This window comes from Poromitra crassiceps (genome assembly GCF_964638095.1).
Source record: "Poromitra crassiceps genome assembly, chromosome: 8".
Classification (NCBI taxonomy): domain Eukaryota; kingdom Metazoa; phylum Chordata; class Actinopteri; order Beryciformes; family Melamphaidae; genus Poromitra; species Poromitra crassiceps.
Window position 1 is genome coordinate 39,523,152 of NC_139629.1, and position 23,850 is coordinate 39,547,001.

The 23,850-nt window shown below is 42.2% G+C and overlaps 1 protein-coding gene across 1 annotated transcript; it reads right to left on the minus strand.

Annotated features, from left to right (window-relative positions):
- Nucleotides 1-21,829: 21,829 nt before the first annotated feature.
- On the minus strand, nt 21,830-23,207 carry hoxc4a (homeobox C4a; the record flags this gene model as incomplete). The annotated part of the gene is made up of 2 exons (XM_083642316.1): nt 22,712-23,207; nt 21,830-22,191 (listed from the first exon to the last, which is right to left on the minus strand). The coding sequence occupies exons 1-2, from the start codon at nt 23,145-23,147 to the stop codon at nt 21,830-21,832; spliced, it is 798 nt and encodes a 265-aa protein (XP_083498442.1). The 5' UTR covers nt 23,148-23,207.
- Between the last annotated feature and the right edge of the window lie 643 nt (nt 23,208-23,850).

Sequence of the window (23,850 nt, forward strand, 5' to 3'; positions counted from 1 at the left end):
ATTATGATTATTATTATTGATATTGTTATTATTGTTATTATTATTATGTTATTTCCCCCCCATTATTGTTATTGTCTTATTGTTTATTATCTGTATTATTTTTAGGATCAGATACTTTGACAAAATAATGAATACATATAAGTAACAATAAGTAACAAAAAATAACATTTAATGAAAAACAAAAACAAACAAGGTAACAGCTATTGTTGCTGTTATATGATCATTTTAACAATATTTCATATCACTTTTAAGTCTCCAGTAATTACAAAACAATTCAGTGTAATGAACAACTTCTTAACTGCATTCTCACAACACAGAAATATGGTCCCAGCTGTGGGAGTTAATGGGATTCTACAGGCAGCGATGTGCTGAGTGACTGAGTGCAATATATCCCTTCCCTCCATGCATTTGCATGGTACACTTATCCATCTTCATGTCAGCTCTGAGGTTACCCAGGGTTCACACGCTAGCTTGTTTCTCTCCTCCACACTCAATAAATAAATCTCTGCAGCTTTCTGTTTACCGCCTGAATATAAATTTGTTTGCAGTCGATCGAAGACCTGTGCGGAGGTATTAGAAATTGTATTTCTGTAATGGCTTTCAGCAGAGGGAGGGGGCGAGAAGGGGTTGCAGAGAGGGGAAGGAAGAGGAGAAAAAACAGGTGTTAGCAATCTCTCCTTTCTCGGTATATGCAAACGAAAACGAAAAAAAGTGTAGCATCCCCATGCAGCCTATATAGTGCTAGCCCTCGGACGCATTCAAATTACATTTAAAACCAAGTAACCTTTTCTATCTTGTAGGACAAGGATACAGATCTGTGTTTGTTTCTAGAAGTGCCATATGTTTGATTAGCATATTTGAAGTGGTTTTCCACATCAATGCCCTAGCTGCACCTTTTCACAACAGAAGTTATATTATGATCTCCTTCAGCAGCACAGAAAACAAGAGATGTTGAGCTGGCTCCTTTGACTGGACAGCTTGTCTAACCCTAAACCACAAATCTGGCAGGGGGCTGGCTGAGGAAATCCAGAAATAAGAAAGAGAGAAATCTCACAATTTAATGAAATTGGACCTAACACGACTACATTCCCAACACTATTTACATACAGAGCAGAAAAATTCCTATAATGACACTGCAGTCATCAGTCTGCCAAAGCTGGTGCAGCCAACCCTAAAACGTCCTTTAGCGCAGGCATTTTCCATCACGAGCACTATTGTCTGTGTTGTTTTGACTGGAGGTGAGGTAAACATGGCTGGGTGGCTGTGTCAGGAGGAGTGAGAGATATTGACTGATGCTAATTTGTTTGCCTCCACGCTCTGATGTGTGTCAATAGAGAGTCGAGGCTCCGGGATCACCGCGCGGCCGTGCTAGGATTACCTCCTTGGCTCGTATTGACCTCTGACCCTTGCTGCTGACAGTGGCTTGTAATGATGCTATGGCGGCTGCTGACACCAGGCCCTTGTCTAACCCTCTCCAACACTGTCAGGCCTCATTATTTGTCAGCTCTTGACCCTCAGAAGGACTGGGAATTAACCGGCGCTGACAGATGACTGTCACCGCCGAGCAGAGGAGTCATTGCCGTTAATGCAGTGCCTGGGTGCGTGACACGCGGGGACAGGAGGGTGACGGCCATCTCTGCCATGTTCACAAGAGCTCCCGAGCTCATCAGCGTGCCATCATCATGCTGTCATAAAGGTATGATATGGCTGAGAGAGGGGTGAAGAGGGAGAGGAAGAGAGAGGAAATGAGAGAGAGAGAGAGAGAGAGAGAGAGAGAGAGAGAAGATGAGACAGACTGAAAGAGTCAGGGACTGAGGGTGGGGTGGGTGGAGGGTGAGGCAGAGACACAGACCCACAGGTAGACACAGATATTCAAGTGTGGCACATTGACCATTTGAAGAATGGCTATCTATATGATTGATAGAGCATGTCAGCTTATTTCAAATATTGACATTTCTGAAAAATAGTTGTGTCCGAAGAAAGGTCTAGCTTAGATGTTTACCTCGCCCACACAGAATCCAGGGAATGACACTTGGAGGGGGAAAAAAAATCTCTTGAGATTAGGGATGCCGATACCGATAACCGATATTAACATTGCTGTTATGGCCGATAACCAATATTTACAGATTTCGATATGATCTGTATAAAAACAAGTTTCTATGATAATCAAATGTTGTACATAATGTTAATGAGAAGCACATGTCAACACTGGGAGTTTGAAAAACAAAATGTCTTTCTTTGTTTCCAAAACATTTGTAAAAGCCCTCATATATTTACTGCACTCTTAATATGAAAATCTTGGCCAATACGATAACCGATATTAACATTGCTGTTATTTTGCTCATTGGACCGATAAGATATATTAAAAAATCACTAACATCGGCCGATACAGATATGATTGCCGATATATCCCTATTACTTATGATTCAAATAATCCCCCTTGCTTGATTGTCGACTACCATGAAATGTGTCACACTAGTACATGAACCATAATCATAAATCCGATGCAACCACCGTGCAAATGGCGAGGGACATTACAGATAACTGCATTGTGCACAGCCTCAACATGACAATGAAGTAATACCTTGCTAATACCAAGACTTTTCAACAATAGCCTGTAGTATGTATCGCAGCGCTTCACAGGTTCTGTGAGCCAAGAGGCTTGGCGTCGGCAGAATCCCAAACATCATGACAACAAGCCATCAGTCATCTTCCCCCCGAGCTGCTGTGCACACTTGTGTGTTTCCGGAGTTCTTACTGTGGGAAATGAGCAGGGTTAAACATGAAACAGGGGGAAATGTTCATCATTGCAGCACACGCTGCAATATTCTCCCTCGCACGGGCGCCGTTGTTTTCGCTGCAGGGAGAGAGACGGAGTGCTTTTATTTTTTTGGATTTTTGTTATGCAGTCCCTGCATGTTCACAACCTGGACGAGTTAGTCTACCTCAGGGGTTCTCAAAGTGGGGTCCGGGGGAACCCCAGGGGGTCCTCGAGGGGGTTTCAGGGGGGGGCCCCCAGCAAAAAAGGGGGATCATTTATTTTCACTAACACAATGACAGAATGTATGACTATTTTTTGTTACGGGTTTCATACACTTTCTGTAATACATGTAAAACATCTAAAAGCAAAAATCGCGTCAGATGGAGGACCCTGGCACAAAATATGATCAAAAAAGGGTGGTCTCATTTGTCTCAGTTTAGGGGTCGTTGATGTGGATACTTTTGAGAAACACTGGTCTACCTGCATAGTAAAATATGACCTGACATGATGATACTGTATACAGGAGCTGTCAAGCAGATGATCCCATAGGGATTGGGGCCCAGTAAGAATTGGCCGTCAAAAGAATAAAAATGTCAAACTTGGTGAAGATTGAAACTTAAAACTTTGGATGCATAGGTTATTGGATATAACTATGCTCATGCTGATGTATTACCAACGTTTTCACATACTGTATATATGTTTATGGCCTCTCTGGCCTGCAAGATATTTCCATAAGGCTTTTATGCAAGAATTATCAAACTGATCGTGTGCATTGATTACATGCAGTGTGATAAAGCCATTGGGGGTTCAATTATTCCTGAGTGATCCATAATGATCATCGTGTGACATTTACCAGGGTGACTGTTGTGATTACGAGTTCATTCATTTAACGCCGCGCTTTTCAGAAGGAGAAGCCGCGCTACATAGGTGACTCCCTTTACTGTGCAGCAACGCCGCTCACCACTGAGGCAGTTTCATCACCAACTTACCTTTTTATTGTCACCGATCATCCTTAACTGGAAAGCATTTAAAATGTCATTGATCTTGATAATGCCGCGCCGTAATATGACAGTAACAGTTGTATGAGATTCAGGAAGTCAAATTTCCAAGACGGATGAGTCGTAGCAGGTGAGTTATAATCCATCTACCTGAGTGATGCTCCGGCGCCGGTCCGCATGAGGGAGCAGACAAATAAATAAAACCCATAAAGGTGACACAGGAAATTGATACTTAACAATCATCTTGAGCAACAAGCACCTGGAGAGAGAGTGGTGGGCAGCACACTTACTGCTGGAGAGGAGAGAAGAAAGCTGAGAAGGTTACTAGGTCATAAAATGAACAAAATCTACCAAAGGCCAAGTATAAAAGTTTAGTATTTTTGTTCATTATTGGCCTAAAGTATATATGGCAGTCATTTAGGTACAAGAGTTTACAGTAGCACTTTACATGACAGCTTGGTAACAACATGGTAATATGCGGTAATAGTAATAGGGTCATAATTAGGTAATACCATATAATTACAAAGTAATAAGGCAATAGCTTGGTATTAACAATGGTTATATCTGGGTAATATTAGACTGATATGTAACGGAGCAATAAGGGGCCAGAAACAAAGAGTAATAATGGGGAAACTACGCAAAACTATTCAATAGTATAGTAGTATAGTTGCCAGACTATCTCCGTTTTGCACTGTACCAGCGTAGGAGAGAGTCTGGCTCCTCTTACTCTCACTCTGGTATAGTGGGGGGGAAAGGCTCTGTTACAACTTTACAACCATCCACCAAAAGTATAGCAGGTCTGCCTTATTCCACAATGCAAAACTTTGTGAAAACTGGCCATTTTCAACGTGTTGGTTGTTAGCTTGCTAGCTAACATTGTGGTTGTTTCACAGAGGCGGGGGCATTTGAGAGCGACACCCAGGGAGCGGAAATGGATTTCCCTTCCCAATGGCATTCCTTATCCCCACAGCCTGCTTCCAGTCAGTCAGACTAGTAATAGTATCGTTTTGGTAACAATGTAACCTGCTAACAATTTAATGGTTTACTTAATTATTACCTCTTTATTATCACACTATTACCTCCCTATTACCATGTTGTTGCAAGCTGTGTTGTAAAGTGCTACCAAGTAAAATATTAGACCTATATGCATTTTAGGAAGGACTGTTGCTACCAGAAATTCCTCAGGTGATATTTCCAACATGCAAATGATTATGTCCTCAAAAGCGTAATATTTTTGTAAGCAAATGTCTTAAGATGACTTAAGTTTCTTTGTAACAACCATGTTGCAATAGACGGCACGTTTTTTTCTTCAAAGGGTGGATATCTCTGGAATCAAACTCAGCCCCATATAATTGAAGGGATTACGACTTTATACCATGAGAGACTCCATTAGACAACAGCAACTTATACTGCGATGATACTATGACAAGTCTTAGGCATGTTTTTTTTTTAATTCAGCAGCAAATGCTTTGAAATGTACTTTAAAACGCTTTGTCCTTGTTCAGCATACAGGGCTTTCATTTCCGTTTCACAGCAGCTCAAGAGCACTCTTAATGCATGAAGCATTTATCAAGTCTAACCCCAAAGTCAGTTTCACAACAGCTGCAGACGGGACAGTGGTGCAGACGGGACAGTGGTGCAGACGGGACAGTGGTGCAGACGGGACAGTGGTGCAGATGGGACAGTGGTGCAAACAGGACAGTGGTGCAGACGGGACAGTGGTGCAGATGGGACAGTGGTGCAGACGGGACAGTGGTGCAGATGGGACAGTGGTGCAGATGGGACAGTGGTGCAGACGGGACAGTGGTGCAGATGGGACAGTGGTGCAAACAGGACAGTGGTGCAGACGGGACAGTGGTGCAAACAGGACAGTGGTGCAGATGGGACAGTGGTGCAGACGGGACAGTGGTGCAGACGGGACAGTGGTGCAGACGGGACAGTGGTGCAGATGGGACAGTGGTGCAGATGGGACAGTGGTGCAAACAGGACAGTGGTGCAGATGGGACAGTGGTGCAGACGGGACAGTGGTGCAAACAGGACAGTGGTGCAGACGGGACAGTGGTGCAGATGGGACAGTGGTGCAGATGGGACAGTGGTGCAGATGGGACAGTGGTGCAGACGGGACAGTGGTGCAGACGGGACAGTGGTGCAGATGGGACAGTTATGCAGATGGGACAGTGGTGCAGAAGGGACAGTGGTGCAGACGGGACAGTGGTGCAAACAGGACAGTGGTGCAGACGGGACAGTGGTGCAGATGGGACAGTGGTGCAGATGGGACAGTGGTGCAGACGGGACAGTGGTGCAGACGGGACAGTGGTGCAGATGGGACAGTTATGCAGATGGGACAGTGGTGCAGAAGGGACAGTGGTGCAGACGGGACAGTGGTGCAGATGGGACAGTGGTGCAGATGGGACAGTGAAGCAGGTGGGACAGTGGTGCAGATGGGACAGTGGTGCAGATGGGACAGTGGTGCAGAAGGGACAGTGGTGCAGACGGGACAGTGATGCAGATGGGACAGTGGTGCAGACGGGACAGTGGTGCAGACGGGACAGTGGTGCAGACGGGACAGTGGTGCAGACGGGACAGTGGTGCAGCCACTGTAAAAGACAGAACACATTTGGAATCATGGACCGTAACCAAAGCTTTTTGCATGGCACCGCGGCAGGCGTCATTCATCACTTCAAAGATCCTCTAAAAGCATGGCTCCATGTCTGATCAAAGCCCCCCCCCTCCAAAAGAAAACATAGGATTATAGGGATTTGTTACCTTGTAGATCTGCTTCCAAAATAGATGTCGCCAAATGGAGGGAGGGGGGGGCGGGGGTAAGTGAGTTAAAGGGAAATAATAACTTTAGTCGCTACCCAGCTACCCAGTGTGAGAACAACTGGCTAACTTAATGTTGAAATTGAAGAAGACTAGCCCCCCTTGCAGTGGGGCAGTGGGGCCCTTGGGGGGGGGCTTTTATTGACCCTTGGGGATCCCCCTTGACCCCATCCAGTGAATTACTGCACTCCGACGTGGCTTCTCCTGCCTTTTAGTGTGTGGAAGGAGAATGTGTTGAGCAACCAGAGGTAAGGCTCCTATTCAGTCTTCTCTCATCCCAGGCTCCATTAACACCATAAATCACCCGGCATATGCAAGAATCTTAGGAATCCAGCACTGTCTGCTCTGTCTTTCCTCCTCAGGATCCCAGCCCCCTCTCTCTCTTTGCCTCTCTGTAAGTGCACATAGCCCACGCAGATAGCTTATGTGTGTGGAAGCTCTTCTGCTAAACTCACCCTTGTTTCATCTTCTCTTCTCTTATTAGTTTCCTCCTAAATGATTCTCCCTGTGCCTACACCTTCCAAGATACTGTCACCACCTCTTTGATGCCGATGTGATGTATTTTATTTCATTCCAAATCTCAGTGGCTACAGTTTAAAGGCCCACTGGTATCTCTACACAGAGACCTTGTTGCAAATCGTGTCACATAGAAACCATGTGATACTTGATCCAGAAACTGATTGGGCAATAAATTAGGGGCAGGAAGTCATTCTATCCAGGACCACTAGGGGTTCAAGCTTCCCCATCACCTCTCCCATTTCATAGCTGTCAGTGGTCTCTTAACACGGCTCATTTACAGAAAGGCCACTGATATAAAGCTGTCAACATGTCCGAAATATGTTTAGAACGTTGATATTAGAGGTTACATTATCGGGTGCGCGAGGAGGTTCAGGTCCTTCATCATATGGCTATGAGAGTTACTGTCTATCTTTGACGTGTACAACTGTTGAGACCCTAGAGAACCTGTGACCCACTTCTGTCAGACGAATGCATAATGTCCCGTGTGCATAATTTAGCGCTACGAGAGCAGAAACCTTGAAATCAAAATTAGCGAGAGAGAGAGAGAGAGAGAGAGAGAGTGAGAGAGAGAGAGAGAGAGAGAGAGAGAGAAAGGAAAATAACTTTTCCATGACATAGCTAGGGTTTACTGTGAAGAATCCAACATGTCAGAATGGCAAAGTGGACGCTGTTAAAAGACAACAACGTCTCCTCATTGTTCTTGAAAAGAAAATGTTGTCGTTAGTGATTGAACCGCATTGGGTCTTGTTGTGGCCTATGGGGCTGCTTGAAGGGCTTCTAAGCCGTGCAACTAACATGCCCCCTGAGAGGGAGGCCAGCCCCGACTTGCAGCACTACAATTTGGCTATTGAAAAGGCTTGTGGGTTGTGAAGGAGGAGGCAGGAGATCTTGTCATGGTGCCCAGTGTGGCTTCAGAGCTTGTGGTTGGAGTGCTGGAAAGACTGCCTTGTCTCCGTGATTAATGGCGGGGAACTTGGGAGGCAGGAGCGAGGGGAGAGGCTTATGTGGTAAGATTGTGCAACTTGAATGCACAATATTGTAGAGTTTTCAATGAATCCAAAGCATGCCTTCCTTTGATTACAGAATCTTTCTGTATTTTTTTTTTTCTTTTTGGGATCGAATCCAACACTCCTTAATCACAAACTACTGTTGGAAAAAAAATGTAATTCTAATAAGCAATGAATAGGGTAAACATTACACACAAGAGCTACAGTTTTCCCAAATGCATTTATTAAGGATGTATATGACATCGCAATTAATCAAGAACGGGTATCAAAGACTCATTGTATCCTTTAATGGCTGTAACAAAAATATAACATCATTCAATATGAACATTCCTCTGCTCATTTCACACTCACAGTAAACATTTGACACAATTGACCCGCTATTTACAGTACATCATCACGACAATATGAAAAAGAGGCCTACTATGACACGTATAAACCAGCTAACTGACAACCACTTATCTATCATCTGTGACAATAGGGGGAGAATACAAAAATGGAGTCATAGGATGATTAAAACATGCATTAAACACATGCACAACGATACAAACGGTCACAAAACGACAACCAAACGAACCACTTGTGTGATTATTTTATTGCTCAAATGCACCCTCGAAATGTGGCGTGTGCACGCCGGGTGTAATATAGGCAGCGAGTGTGGATCGACTGGAACGCTCAAAGCCTTCAGTCACCGTGACTGAGAGATACAATTATATCTCTGTGGCTATCCTGTAATTAAGATCAGTTCATATCATTTAATTAGAATGTTCAATGAATAGTGAAAGGGCATGTTAAGGGGATATCAATCCAGGAATGCTAATCTGACGCCTACCAATCTTTCATAAGTAAGTAAGAGTAGATGTATCATTGAGGTTTTGATGAGCACAGGAGGGATGGCCATTATTGGGCCCTAGGGCCAGTTTTGCAATGCCAGCATGGTGATGACTATGACTACTATCGATGCCAGGACAGGAGGACTGGGGAACATCTGCAACAGATAGAGGAATGCAGTTCATGTGGGGCAGTTCCACAGAGTTAGCACAAATACATTGGCTGCCGTTGGCCTCACTGTGACCACCAAAGGGGGAAGAGGACATATGCGTGTAATCCATGAAGTGCAGATCTGGGGAGGTGGAGGAAGTTCTGACCACACAGGCACCTGGGAACATCAGGTGGCCAGCACATGAACTCAGTCTTGGAGAGGGGTTGCTGCATGGGGCCCAGTGGGACGGCTTCGCCGCCGGTCTGTACTTGTGTTCCTTCTTGTATCTCATCCTGCGGTTCTGGAACCAGATCTTCACCTGGCGATCGGTGAGGTGCAGCCCCGCCGCCATCTCCAGCCTCCGGGGCCGACACAGGTAAGGGCTGTAGTGGAACTCCTTCTCCAGCTCCAGAAGCTGGCTGTTGGTGAAGGCGGTCCTCTCCCTCCTGGCACTGCTGTGTCTGCCTCTGCCTTGGAGATCGACCTCTGCACCGGCGCTGCCGACTGATGCACGTAGAGAGACAAGGGCATAAAAGAAAAGGAAGTGTCACATTAACTAGCAAGTCTATCAGAGAGGAAAAAAACCCTCTGAGAACCTCCTCAGAAGGACTGGAAGTGGAAGATCAAGTACCAGTAAGACCCATGGTAATACTCAACCAATCAACCTGAGACAAAGTAGAGCCCATAGCCTTTGTCTTCCGTCATGCTTGAGACACTGTACAAGTCTGGCTGTCTTTGTGTCATGTGTTCGGGGAAAGTTACCTCCCGAAGAAGCAGTCTGGGGGAAACATCTGATGCCACTACGGCTGTCTGACAGGCCACATTAATCACAGCTACACACGGAAGCAGACCTGTCAAATCCCCATCTCAGTCACTTAAAAGGTACCTTGGGACCACCACTGAAAATAACCGCCATTAGAGATTCCATTTGACATGTATATGTGCAATACCAGGGCCCTGTTGATAACAATGTAGCATACAGGAGGTTAATGGACTTTAAATACAGCCTATATTCGCCTATAGCGAGAGAAGTATACACCTAAATTATACCCGACTATATTGTTTGACTGTGGCTACATTGTTACATGCTAGTTTTGTCTTGTATAGGTCAGATAGTGATGTTTATTTATGGTCCTCTGTGAAAAAGAATCAATCACGAGTGTAAGTGACCTACTATATAATGCTATAATTGAAAAAGGCCAATTTGCTTGCTTGCCCTTTTGCAAGTTCTCTGTTTTGAACATCGCTGGGTCTGACGGGGAGGACTGGGAAAACACTGAAAACTAAAAACTATGAACGTGAAAATGAAATTATATTGGGTATATTGTACTGTCACATTCACTATTCTATATACATATTTATACCTAGGGGAGAGAGAGAGACTACACTTCTGATGAATGGAGCAAATTTGTGCCATGATAAACAGTATTTTGCGCGGGTGATAGGTTATTCTGCTTTTAAGCATTTAGAGGTGTTATTTCCCTGTTTATAAAATGTGCTAACAAGTCTGAAATTCGTAGTGCTTAGCTGTGGGCTTTTACTTAGAGTAGGCTATGTGTACTCACCATGTTATCTCATTGTCAGATTTTTTCATGTTGATATCAATCAAAAATTATATTCAGCCCCTACAGCTTTAGAGTGGTTGAATATCAATGTTTACGTTGTATACACTGAATGTACGAAATATTAGGAACATCTTGCTGATATTGACTTAGACTTCTCTAAAGACATCAGTGGTTCTCAACCTGGGGTCCGGGGATCACCAGAGGTCTTTGAGGGGGTTTCCAGGGTGCCCCCAGCAAACTGATGAATTGGTCAACTTCAGCATTATTTCATTTACAAGAAGTTAACACATTTAGAGAAGAATAATGATTGTTTGGATCATAGTTTCACTCTTATCTCATATACCTATAATAGATTGTCTTGGACTTCTGGACTAAATCATATCTGGCAATACAAAATATTGTCAGATTTGGGTCTGAGAGACAAAATCTCAATGGGGGACTATATTAAATGGTGTCCGTAGCTCTATAATGTGGACTAAATTAGTGGTCCCTGATATGGAAAAGTTTGAGCATCACTGCTCTAAATCATCTTCTTGTCTGTACCAACATCTCCTCTTTTATGATTGGTATAGATTTGATGAGGGAAATCAATAAGCGAGAAGGTTTTTCTCCTGACCTACCTCATCAGTGTACTTAATGAAAAGAGTGAGTGACCCCAATAGTTTGTGCATTCAGTGTATAAGAACACACTTAGCTTCCAGCAGTGCTTCTCTAACTTTTTCACATCAAGGACCCCTACACTGACACAAACTAGACCACGGACCCCCATTTGATAGGATTTTTTTCCCCCGGGTCCCCCACCTGATAAGAGTTTTAAGTGTTATACAGAAAGTGTATGAATCCCATGACCAAAACAGACATAACATTCCGTCATTGTGTTACTTTCGAATTATAGTTCAAATAAAATTATTCTCCTTTTTTTGCTGGGGATGCCCTGGAACCCTTCAAGGACCCCTGGGGGTCCCCGGACCCCACTTTGAGAAACCACTGGCTTACAGCAAAAAAAAACAAAAGCAGACTTACCTGATTGATCTGAGTCAGTTGTCCTTGGATTCATCCAGGGGAAAATTAATCCGTCACTGCAGATGGTCAACAGACTGCAGCTCCTGCTCTTGATGTCCAGCTTGCCCTTGTCATGGCGGTGGACCAGTGGCTCCAGTGGGCACCCAAACGGCTCATCTGGGCTCAACCTGGAAGAAGTGACATGAGCAGAAGCGGGCATGTTTTGCTGATTAAGTTCTGCTACTTGGCCTCCTCTTCCATTGTATCCCGCGTTTAGTTTGGGCACTTCTCCAGAGCTCATAGCAAAACTGTTGCCATGCAGCTGTATTGGGAGGTGGGGCTGTTGTTGGGGGTCCATGCACTCTGATATAAAACAAGGAATCCCCTATAACAGTAGCGAAGCCTGGCACTTTTTCTCTCTCTAATTTCTAATATCCGATCTCTAATTAACCTGGAAGTATAAAGGCATGCGGGGATTAAGAGCGTTTGCAGGAGCCATGTGGAACAATTTGAATAATATTTACCAGAAGGGTGCCACAGTCACGTGCGGCCGTCCTCCAATGACCGAGCTCTGGAGTTACAAAGTCGCCGAACCAGTCCGCTGGCAACTTGGGGCGCCCGAAGACGCTTCTGCGATATTTCACCAGACAGCTGAGCATTTTCTATGGGCAGCCTGCGTTTCTTTGCCTATGGATAGAAAGAAAAAAAACATATAATGGAATATGAATAGACGGCGACAACTGTAGGACAATCAATACGCAATTTCTGAAGGAGTGAGCGAAAGAGAGAGGTGTGTTTGTATGGGGAGAGAGAAAATGGCAGGGGTGGGGGGGGAGAGAGAGAGAGAGGGAGAAAGAAAGAGAGAGTGAGTTCATGCCGACCGCCTCGTAGAAACTGAGTGTTGATTTTCTTGTAACAATGTTAATCTTTTGGCAGGACGCTTTTGTTAGAAGAACCCGGCGCTTTGCAGCTGCACATCGACGTGAACTTGTTGTGGTAGGTTATTATGGAATGCAACGCGAGGAGTCCTATAGAGCTGCGAAGATTCTGTTCCAAGTGGATAACGTGCTAATCGATCTCAATTTACTATTGTGCTGAAGCTTTTTAGACGTAAAATGCCGGAATAAGTTGTATTGCAGGATGTTTATCACCCTATTAAACACTGATAAATACTAATGTATTGTGCATTGTTATGTTGATATCCCTGCTATTTGCTAATCTATCTTTTGACATTCTGATCTAAAGTCTGCGTTTTGTTTGTAAAAAACAACAACATAATATTATTTTTGGACGACTTAGTTTGCAACTGATTAAGTAGCCTAACACGCGGCCATTTTAATCGGCGAACTTGCCTTCAATATCCTAATAATAATATGCTTATAGCTGTCGTATTGTAGCTTTCGAGTTAATAGGATTCACTGGGAGTGGTCAAACAAAGGCTTGACAGTCATTGCCACACAAAGACAAAGGGGGCAATGATTAGAGATTGTTTCTATATGAGTATAACCTATATTTGCATCAATCAGGCCTTCACGGTATGTAGCAAATGGTATGTTGCGCAGGCTGTGGCTCTGTGAGGCAACATTCAAAAAGTGTATATGGACATTTTCGATGGTAAATATCCCGTTTGCTTCACGGTTGAATGGACAAAGAGCTCGAGAGAAATACTCAGTAAACCCCTTATCTGCCTGTTTACAGTTAGCATATAGGCTAGTTAATGCAATGTAAACACACAATCTAGAACAGAAACTTGAAAAGGTGGCTGTGTACAATGGTGTAATACAGTTAAATAAAAGATAGATTTGTGCTACGCCATTTAAACCCTATGATAGGTCCTATGATATAGCTCCAGTGATAGCTAAACATTTCTGGTCAACTCTGTGGGCCAAAATACAGCAGGCGAGGCCTGACTAATAGAATTGCACTTAAAAACTCGTAACATGTGATTAATCAATTTAAACAATATAAAACTATATGTAAACTGGGTTAAAAACTGGAACCATTGAGCTATTGCAAGTACCAGCTGCATTTAAAATGGTGCAGCAAGAGGAGCTCCCCAAATGAGAGGGATTGTGCGGGCTCATGTTAAGTCATGTGCATTATCAATCTCAGTTGAACTAAGCTTTAAGATATAAGTTCCTTCTGGTGTTTCACGACAACAAAGCTGTCGAGAAAACCCTCTTTAGACGTCTCACCGCAGTGATGGATTATGCACTCAGGCTTGCATAGCTGGGACGAGCAGCCTTCCCCCTGCCACCCAACCTGCCACCGAGCTGTTTACCTGAGCCTCCTTGAGTCAGAGCCGTTTTCATTAACTTTAACAATTTCGTTTTGAGTTCTAAAGGACAGAAAAATATAAGCCCTTTCTCCTATGATTTTATGGTTTTGGTAACCAATAACCATGCGTCAACTTGAAGAAGGCCTGTATCCAACTGGATGTTTATTAGTATTACAGCAATTCATTTTTAAACTGATTTCTAAAGGCAAATCATTTGCTACAAGTTTAGTTTGGAGACCTGGCTTTAATTTGAAACTCAAAACTCGGTCATTATGATTGTGGCCAGAGTTTGCTATATCCGTTAAGCTATCCATTAGTAAAATGGCACTTCTGCGCTATGCCTCTTTTATCAAACCCAGTAGTGACTTTGCTCCATTGGCCCATATATAGGCCAATGGAGCAAAGTTGGAGATGAATCATGGAGACATAATGCCAATCTTACACCTGTTTCACCAACAACTCTTCTCCTGCTGCTATACTATACTATACTATACTATACTATACTATACTATACTATACTATACTACTACTACTACTACTACTACTACTACTACTATTGCTACTACTAATAGTGCTAATAATAATAATAATACAAATAATAATAGTGCTGTTGCTATAGCCTACTACTGCTAGGCTACACTGCTAATAATAATAATAATAATAATAATAATAATAATAATAATAATAATAATTATGTATATTACCGCGATTATTATTATTATTATTATTATTATTATTATTATTATTATTATTATTATTATTATTATACAGAGGTGAATTAGGCACTATACTTTCACGTTGAATGAAATGGGGGAAAGTAATTAAATTCGTTTTGTTTTCCTTACCTCAAACCCTTGAACACACTCTCTGAATTGGAGATAGAATCTATGATATACTAGCTCAGCAAGACCATAATTTAGCTCCTCCGAGCCTCCACCACAATTCTCCGTGAACTCTGTTTGAACTGCCTCAGTGGCAATAAATCATTTTTCTCTCTCACACAAAAGCGCGCCGGTCGCTCTGGGTGTCAACCCTTTTACAATTCCTCCTTACCTATACGCTCGCTCGGTTGCTGACACAAACAACCAAAGTAATTGTCGATAAACTTATTTTTCCACACCAATAACTGATTAAAAGGGTATATGCTGGAAATATCTGCGACTAGCCAAACTGGAAAATCTAGGAAATACAACACCACTGTTTCAACAAGTTTTCTTTTCTGTACGCAGCTTTGTAATTGGAAATTAGATATTCCTTAACCTTTTTAGTAAAGAAAAAATACATTAGTTTGCAGGGCTCAACGGATCAGTTAATGCATTTCCAGGGGACAGAGCTGGGCAGATAAGAGGAGACTGAGAGAGCTGAGGAGAAGACGTTAATGGGCAGAGGATGCTGTCGGTTAAAACGGTGCATACAAATGGCGCTGTCTTGGCAGAGCAAGGAGAAGATTTATGGGCCCAGTGCCCTATATTGCTGTAAACAATGCAGAGTGAAATGAAAGGACTGGAGTTTGCAGACTGCACTTCATACAGTATGAGGAAAAGACACACACTTCATACAGTATGAGGAAAAAGACACACATTATGAGGAAAAGACACACACTTCATATATGAGGAAAAGACACAATTGTCAATTTCCCAAACATGTCCTGACTTTTGCATAGCATGTGCATTAAAACAGACTATCATGTTGTTAATTTAATTACTGGCCTGCCATGTGAGGAGACATAAAACATGAATCCTATAGCTTTTAGCTACAAATGACCATTTCACAAAATGCAACTTTTAGTTATCTGAAAATATGATTTCAGCACATTTACAGGTAGATGCATTAAAATGCATAAGCCTATCAAATACATGCATTTTCGCTTTCTATAGATAAATGCATGCATAAAATATATAGTTGCAATGAATTATTATTTCATATTAAATCTGATCTGGATGTATCAATACGACAGAGATTGTTTTTGGCGAGTGACAGCCCTCCTAAGAATCTTAAACAGCATGGTGCGGGGCAATTAGCCTACTCAAGTTTCAAACAGCAATCTTCTGATATGTTAACCTGAGTGCACAGATACGTCAACGCTGATTAACATAAAAACAACTGTCCCCAATAGCCACAGAAAGCGAATAGCTAGGCCACCATTGAGCAACATCACTGCATGGGAATGCAACTGGTGGTCAAGCAAATACATGTGAGAATCATATTATAGGGAACAAATCAAAGAAGAAGCGCCTTTTCACTTGACCTATCTCTATCTATATGTATCTGTGGACTGCCAATAGTCTTACAACCCCATCTTCAGATCACTTTTGCTAATGAAAAGTGAATAATATAATCATAAAAGTTCATAACTCAAAGATAGTGACTGTCTGGGCCGCTGCTGACACTTTGAACGGAGGGAAATTACTCCAATTTCTAAGGTCCTCAACGATGCAACAAATAGGCCAATGAAACATTTCGCATTGACGCGTTATGATGACAAAGTATTAGAGGCAAGTTTATCCAACCCGTCATTTCCTGTTTGATGTGATATAAGAGTCTACAGTGGGATATCAAAGTGTTGATCCAAGCTGCTTTGTCGTCCCCTGCTCCGAGTGTTTGCCAGCCTTGACAGTAAATCATCTGAACATGTCTGATGGACTTTTAAAATCTAGTTTTATGCTAATCTCGTTTGCACACACACACACACACACACACACACACACACACACACACACACACACACACACACACACACACACACACACACACACACACACACACACACACACACACACACACACACACACACACACACACACACACACACACACAAAGAGACATGGTGCATCTGCTCCCTGGGGTGAAGAAGGAGAGAGATTTACGGATTTATGACACACCCACCTCTGGTCAATGCAGAGAGCCTCTCTGTCCCTGGAAAATAGCAGCGTGACCCCTGTTTCAACTCGCAGCCTTTATGCAGCTGCCATGGCTGCCGTTTAAACACACTACACCATAACAATACTCCCGTCTCCAACCTTTCATCACCAAAGTGGGCGAAGAAGACACTCACCTGAGACGAGTGGAAAATATTTTACTTTACAACAGCCACGATGGTTTACGCTCTATAGGTAATGAACTTTACCACGGATAGCTGATCTATTTTGTTTCGAATTTGGTCTTGTTCAAACAATTTGATGGCTGTTTGTGTAAAGTTTTTATATCTTCCAAGAGAGACCCCTCGCCTGAGGCGCTCATAAATCAAAGTGCAGCCAGCAGCAGCAGCAATGTGAGCTGAAAATCATGTGTGAGATTCAACAATCTCAAATCATAAAGGGAACCAATGCAGCAGCATGCGTCTGTCTGACCAGTGACAGAGGAATATAAACAGTGAGACTCAAACAAATAAAATAGACTATTTTGCACGGTGGTAATAGATGAGTAATAAGTGCCATTTCTGAAAGTTATTGGCTTCAGCCGTAAATAATGGGTTAAAGCAAAGGCAGATGTAAATGGGAATCAAAAAGAGAGCCGGTATTAAGGAATGCCAGTCAATCGATAAGAAGCAGATCAAACAAGCTATAGTAGCCATGGAATATGTTTTCATTTATGTTGTTGATCTTTTAAGGCTGCTAAATCCGTTGAGTGAATAGATTTTAGGATTATTTGCTTGCTTAGTTAGAATGATTACAAACGTAACGTAACGTTACAAACGTAAACCTACACGCTGAGTGTTTGTCTATTCTCAAATATTATGATGGCATATCTGTAAATATTGAGAAAGTTTCCATTGCGTGCAGCAGAAGTCTGTACGCATTAAAACGCGAGAGGCGAGACTGATTTTTACTACTGACGAACGACATGAGCCTTTGTTGAACTTTTTAACAATAATTTTAAATCAAAGCCTGTTTATTTCCATAATTAAACAAGACCTAATATGGGCCTTATAAGTTCATCTTGCTAAGTCAACGTGGAAAAGCTTTGCATATTGTACATGATGCAGATGCAGACATGCAGTCTGTACATCTCCGATTGCAAGTGATTTAACAGCAATTATATTCTATAGCCTAGGCTACTGCATGAAATGAAACACCATCTTTGTTCGCATACGGGTAATTTGGGCTGCACCTGTATCAGGAGGCTGAACTATCACACTCAAATGATAGACTAATGTGATTAGTGCAGGTTTCGGTGCCAACAGGGTGTCACTGTCCAGTTTATCAACATGCAGGGAAGAAATTATGTCGAACATTTCGCCATGATAATCGGTGGTACAGGTTGTTCAGCACATAAAAACCAATATAGACAATTCTTGAATTGATATTGATCTCATTGGGGCCATTCGGGAAGAAGAAAACGTGATAGTGCAGTGCTTTGCAAAACAAGCATATAATAAAATATAGCCCAAGGCTGCTTGCATGGCATATAGTGGATGACATTTCACGAATTAACTTCAAACAGTGACGCATATCGATAGCCTATCTCATGTTTGGCAACATATTTGCAATGGCCTATCATTTTGTTTTTTTTTGTTTTTGTAACACATTGCATGTTTTAATGGGATCAGAACAAGAATTCATGTGTGAGCTATAGTCATTATGCGCTGCCTCATATGAGAATAATATGTGGCTAAAAATCAAAGTTATGGATGCATGCAGTCTCCCAGGAAAGTTTGCAGGGTCAAATTCAAAAAATTACCACTAACCAACGCTCCTGACGTTCCCAATACAGGCAGAGGCCTCCTAATTGGTAGTCTACTTTGGAATGGAATTGCTGACCTGAGGCCAGTTTTCCTCTCAAGCCATAACAGAAGTCATGTGACCCCAGCCTTCTATTCTGACTGACATATTATTTTTGAAACTTTAGAAAATAGCTGTTGTCGATTTGTTACATTTGAGTAAAATCATAATTTAACATGCGTATATAGAAGGAAGTTACACAATATTTATGTTGGAAAAAACAAAAGCCATATAAAGTTATTAATATTAATTTGCCAAGATTTCTAATATTGTGTCAGCAGGGTCTGTTACAGAATGACAGCCATAGTTCACATAATCAAAACCATGAGAACTAATACCTTTATCACTCATCACATAAACCTGCATGTGGTCAACAATAAAAAGGCTCAACTTTTGTAAAAGTAAACACAAATCTCCTTTTGTAAACGATTTTAAAAAGCGTTCAAATATAGGCTCCAAAGAAAGTGCCTGTTTAGAAGTCCTGCAGATTCGTATAGGATGTCCTACAAGGCTAAGGGGGGACCGTCCGACAGTTTGCCACTCTCCCGGGTCACTATACGGAAAATAACAAAGGGAGCAAGACATTCAGAGATGCCCTGCCACAGGCCTCTCTATAGGCTGAAAAACCCACAAAGAAAGCCGAGGCCAAGGGGGAGCAGCGAGGGCACGCACAGAAGGTACACGTATAGAGAGCCAGTCGGGTCACAGGGTTGGAGAGGTCGCCATCCAGACTGAAACGAGCCTAATGGGACAGAAAATGTGTCCTCGGAGTGAACTCTGCCTTCTCCCACTTCGCCCCAAACTTCAATAAAGTACCTTTTCAGCTTCGCGACATGAGGCGACAGGGCCGAGAAAGAAAGTGGAGTGATGCTGCGACTGTGGCGTGCATTAATTTCTCTAATCTGTCCAGCAACATAAAGGCTTCTGGATTCATTTTTCAGCGCCGTCTCACCGCCATTCTATGGTGCCTTTCCAAAGCCACGTCCAAAAACAAAAAATTAACCGCTTTCGTGGTTGAATGTAGGCTATACTTAAACTCTCGAATTTTGGATATGGATGTGATGGTCTGATCTTACCAAACATGTGAGTCTGGTAGGCTACATGTTTGGTAAGATCAAAATTGCCTGTTGTCATTAGAATTATATTCCAGTATAGCACAATACTCTGTGCAAGATTGATGGTGGAGAATACCTCTTCCCTTTGTGCTCTTTTGCCCCCCACTAAGCAAGGCATTTTATAATGTCCATTCATGTCACAATTTCAATAATCTATCAAATTCTTGCGCGTCTTTGGGCTTAAGTCTGTCCTAACTTAAGGATTCTGTAGGCATAGTCGAACTATTAGGGTTCTAAAAAGCTAAATAAATAAATAAATAAATAAATAAATAAATAAATAAATAAATAAATAAATAAATAAATAAATAAATAAATAAATAAATAAATAAATAAATAAATAAATAAGTAAATAAGTAAATAAATAAATGTGAGAAATTAATGTAAAAATAAATTAATTCATTAAGGGAATGCAGTTTGGCTGGCTATTTGGTCAAATACAGTCCATTGCCATACAGTCGTAAACAACACTCGCAGTGCGCTGCATGGTCCTCTTGGCAGTAAACGAAAGGTAACGATGACGTTGTAGTGAGCAGGCTTAGCGCCGTTTTTTGAAATAGTATGGTTTGAATCTGTCGTCATGCTGCTGCACACATCGAGGCAAACTATCCAATTCGCAGTCCACAGTAAAATGCAGCACATCAAAAGTCATATAACACAAAATAAAACAACAGAATCCTAGTCAGATATGAATGAGTTACTTATTCCAAAACAAAGGTCAAATAATACTACATAATCATCTTTACCATCACTGACATTTAACGAAGACCACATGACGCATTATATTGAATCTATCTGTAATCCACGACTTTATTTTTATTTTTGTATTTTTTTTCTCTTTACATTTGAAAACTCAGTCGCATGGCGCAATGAACTAGAAAAGCAGAGTAACTACTTAGGTTACAAAATGAATAAGAATATTTTGACAACAATCTATCATTTAATTTCTAATACATTGCAAAAGGTCGTCTAAAGTATTCGCATGCAGCTTTATTTTCAAGTCAGTAGCCTAATGCGAAGGAAGCAGAGAGCTTCATTCGTGGCACTGGAAGAGGCAGTGCAGTGTGTATGGAGGGCCTCAATGGCTTGTCTTTATGGTTAATTGAATGCCCTTCAGATTGATGAGGTTGCACGTATGCACAGCACAAAGTATTCCATTTTCAGTTTTCAGTTTTCAGAAATAATTTCAGTCCATTATGAGTGAGGGTTAAACACACACACACAGGACTACCTGTTTTTACCGGGCAATATAAATATACATTGCTAAGTTAAAAACGCAAGAATGAGCTGCAACATTCATAAACAGGCTGTATAGACACAGTGATTCTTGTTTCCCTCATGAAATGTTCAATAGTCACACAATGCATCTGTACACTTCTAAGGCGATCACTCCATAACAAAAACAATAGTGGCTGCTGGCCTGGAATGAAGTTCGACCAAACGTATATAAAACTAGTAGACACTCACTGTTTTATTGACCAATATGATTATCACAAGTACACTAAACTCCGTTTATTGCATTTCACAATAATCTGCTTTTAACGGTCTAAACACAACATCAACACCACAGAAATAAATTGTAAATCAAAAATTGTAAATGTTTTTGAAGTACACGAGGTAATTCACACATTGTTATCCTAAACACATACAAGTTCAAGATCAATGGTGTGTTCCAGCTTTTTTATACCAAAAATAACTATTATAATAATGATTTCCTTCCAGTGTTGTTTTTGAAATAAATAGATTGTGCATTTCACCTTGGGCAGCAGGGCAAAAGAATGGCCCACAATAACATTTTGATAAAATGTACATTTTTTTCTACATTTTTCTCCTTCATTCAAAACATTTTTTTCATAAAAAACATCATTTTAATTCTGCTTCAAATAAATTAAACCCTGTGTCACGTAAAAATAAATTCATCGGTATTCGCAGTAATCCATGCTATATAACATGCATTTTATATAACTTTGGACTTAAAGGAAACCGCACATAGCTACGAAAACAAAATATATAATTGTTCTATAAATAACCAGTTCTTTTTCTATCCGCAATCTTGATGGTGGTTTATAACCTGGTAATATCCTCGCCATGCTGTGCTCCGGTGAGTTCATCGGGGGCCCCAGTATTAGTGGCCGAGGCAGCGGGCACAGCGCCGGCTGCTGAGCTTGTGTTGGACCCGGTGGAAGAGGAGGTGGATCTCACTTTGGTGTTCGGGAGCCTGTGATCTTTTTTCCATTTCATCCTGCGGTTTTGAAACCAGATTTTAATCTGTCGCTCGGAGAGAACCAGGGTATGGGCGATCTCGATGCGCCTCCGCCGAGTTAAATATCGGTTATAGTGGAATTCCTTCTCCAATTCTAAGACCTGCTGCCGGGTGTATGCTGTCCTAGACCGCTTGGTCTCCGTCCCATTGTAACTCCCATTCACTGGAAAAGGAGAAGTGGAGAGAAGGGAGACAGAGAAGGGAGGAAAGGAGGGGTAAACAAGAATGGCCTCAGCTGAGATATGAGTAGAAAGATTTATTGGATGTGAATGTTTAGCTGTTTGAGAAATTTAAATGGGAAGTTAAGAACTTCTCATCGTAATGAGGGGGACACTCACATCCAACTATGGGCTAAATTATTAATGCAAGATTACAAAGCTCAATCTTTTTTTTCTTCTTCTTATTCATTTCTCCCCCTCTCTCTATCGCGCAATACATAACAGCAGAAGCCACATGGCGATACGGCTGCCCTGAGTATACCTCGGCTATAAAATTTATGGTGGGTGTAATTACCAATGCCGAGTCGTAAATCCGCCTCAATTGTGCCATTTCAAAGGCTTCCCTGCTATCGGAGCAGGGGCTGGCAAAGAGATGGGAGTCAGAGGGGCTGATAAAGGGAGGGAAAGGGAGAGAGGAGCGAGAGAAGCAGGGAGTGCAGAGACATAAACACGCAAGTTGCCTACCAGAGCTGTGAATTTTCTTCATCCATGGGTAGACCAGGGGCTGCTTGGAGGAGGCTGTGCTGTTTGGATGCTCCGGGGTGGCTTGGTTGCAGGCGGAGGTTGCGGCCGGTGGGGTGGCGGGGGACATGGATAACTGTGGGGTTTCACATGAAGCAGGTTGCCCTTTCCCTGCCAGCAGGTGCGCAGAATGGGGTAGTCCATGTCCCCTTGGCGTGTCAGGTTCAGGGATGCTTGCACAGTTAAACTGGCGGTCTTGGTAGTTCGCCCGCGGAGGAGGATATAACTCCTGGTGATGCTGGTAGCCAGGGTCCCTGCTTGCGCGGCTGTAATATTCTGGACTATGCTCGGGGATGTAGCTATTTTGCGAATATTCCTCGCATGGAGGAAATTTCGGATCAATGTAGTTAGACTCCATCAAATACGAGCTCATGATCATTAATTTCTGGAGTGGAAAATAATTTTTCTAGCTTTGTCGTTTTTCTGCTCCATAAAGCCCTCCTACTTGCGAGCAGCCCTGTAAAGTTACTTTTACCACGTGACCCCATGGCCCAATAGCAGAGTAAGAGGTAGTTCCCCGGATAAGGAACCAGAGGTATTTAGCATACCTACAGTCGCCATTGTGGGCACAATTCTCTCTCTCTTTCTTTCTTTCTCTCTCTCTCCCTCTCTCGCTCTCCCTCCCCCCTCTCTCGCTCTCTCTCTCCCTCTGGTTGTGTTACCAAGGCAATTGATCTAGGGGACAAAACTAGTAGCTATATAGTTGCTGACTAAGGAGAAAAATAAAACAGGCAAAAATCCACTGGTCTCAATTATTCAGAGGACGATAGGTGATAACAAAGGATAAGATACAACAATAGGAACCCGAACCTCATATGCTAATTAGATGCACAGTCTTTTTGCCTGTAACATTTCAACATGGCACAGATAATGTTCCATTAATATTGATTTACATTTCAGAAGTAGAACTTCACCATTATTAAGGCAGGTTTCCTCTTTTAACAGTAGCCTAATATGATGTAAATCCACGGGTAGAGAATCCAGCATCCAAAACAATGTGCATTTCTTCAGACATTTTGGCTATTTTGAAATTGGTTGGTACTTTGCATTAAAAGACCCAGAATTCACGTTTTAATCGACAA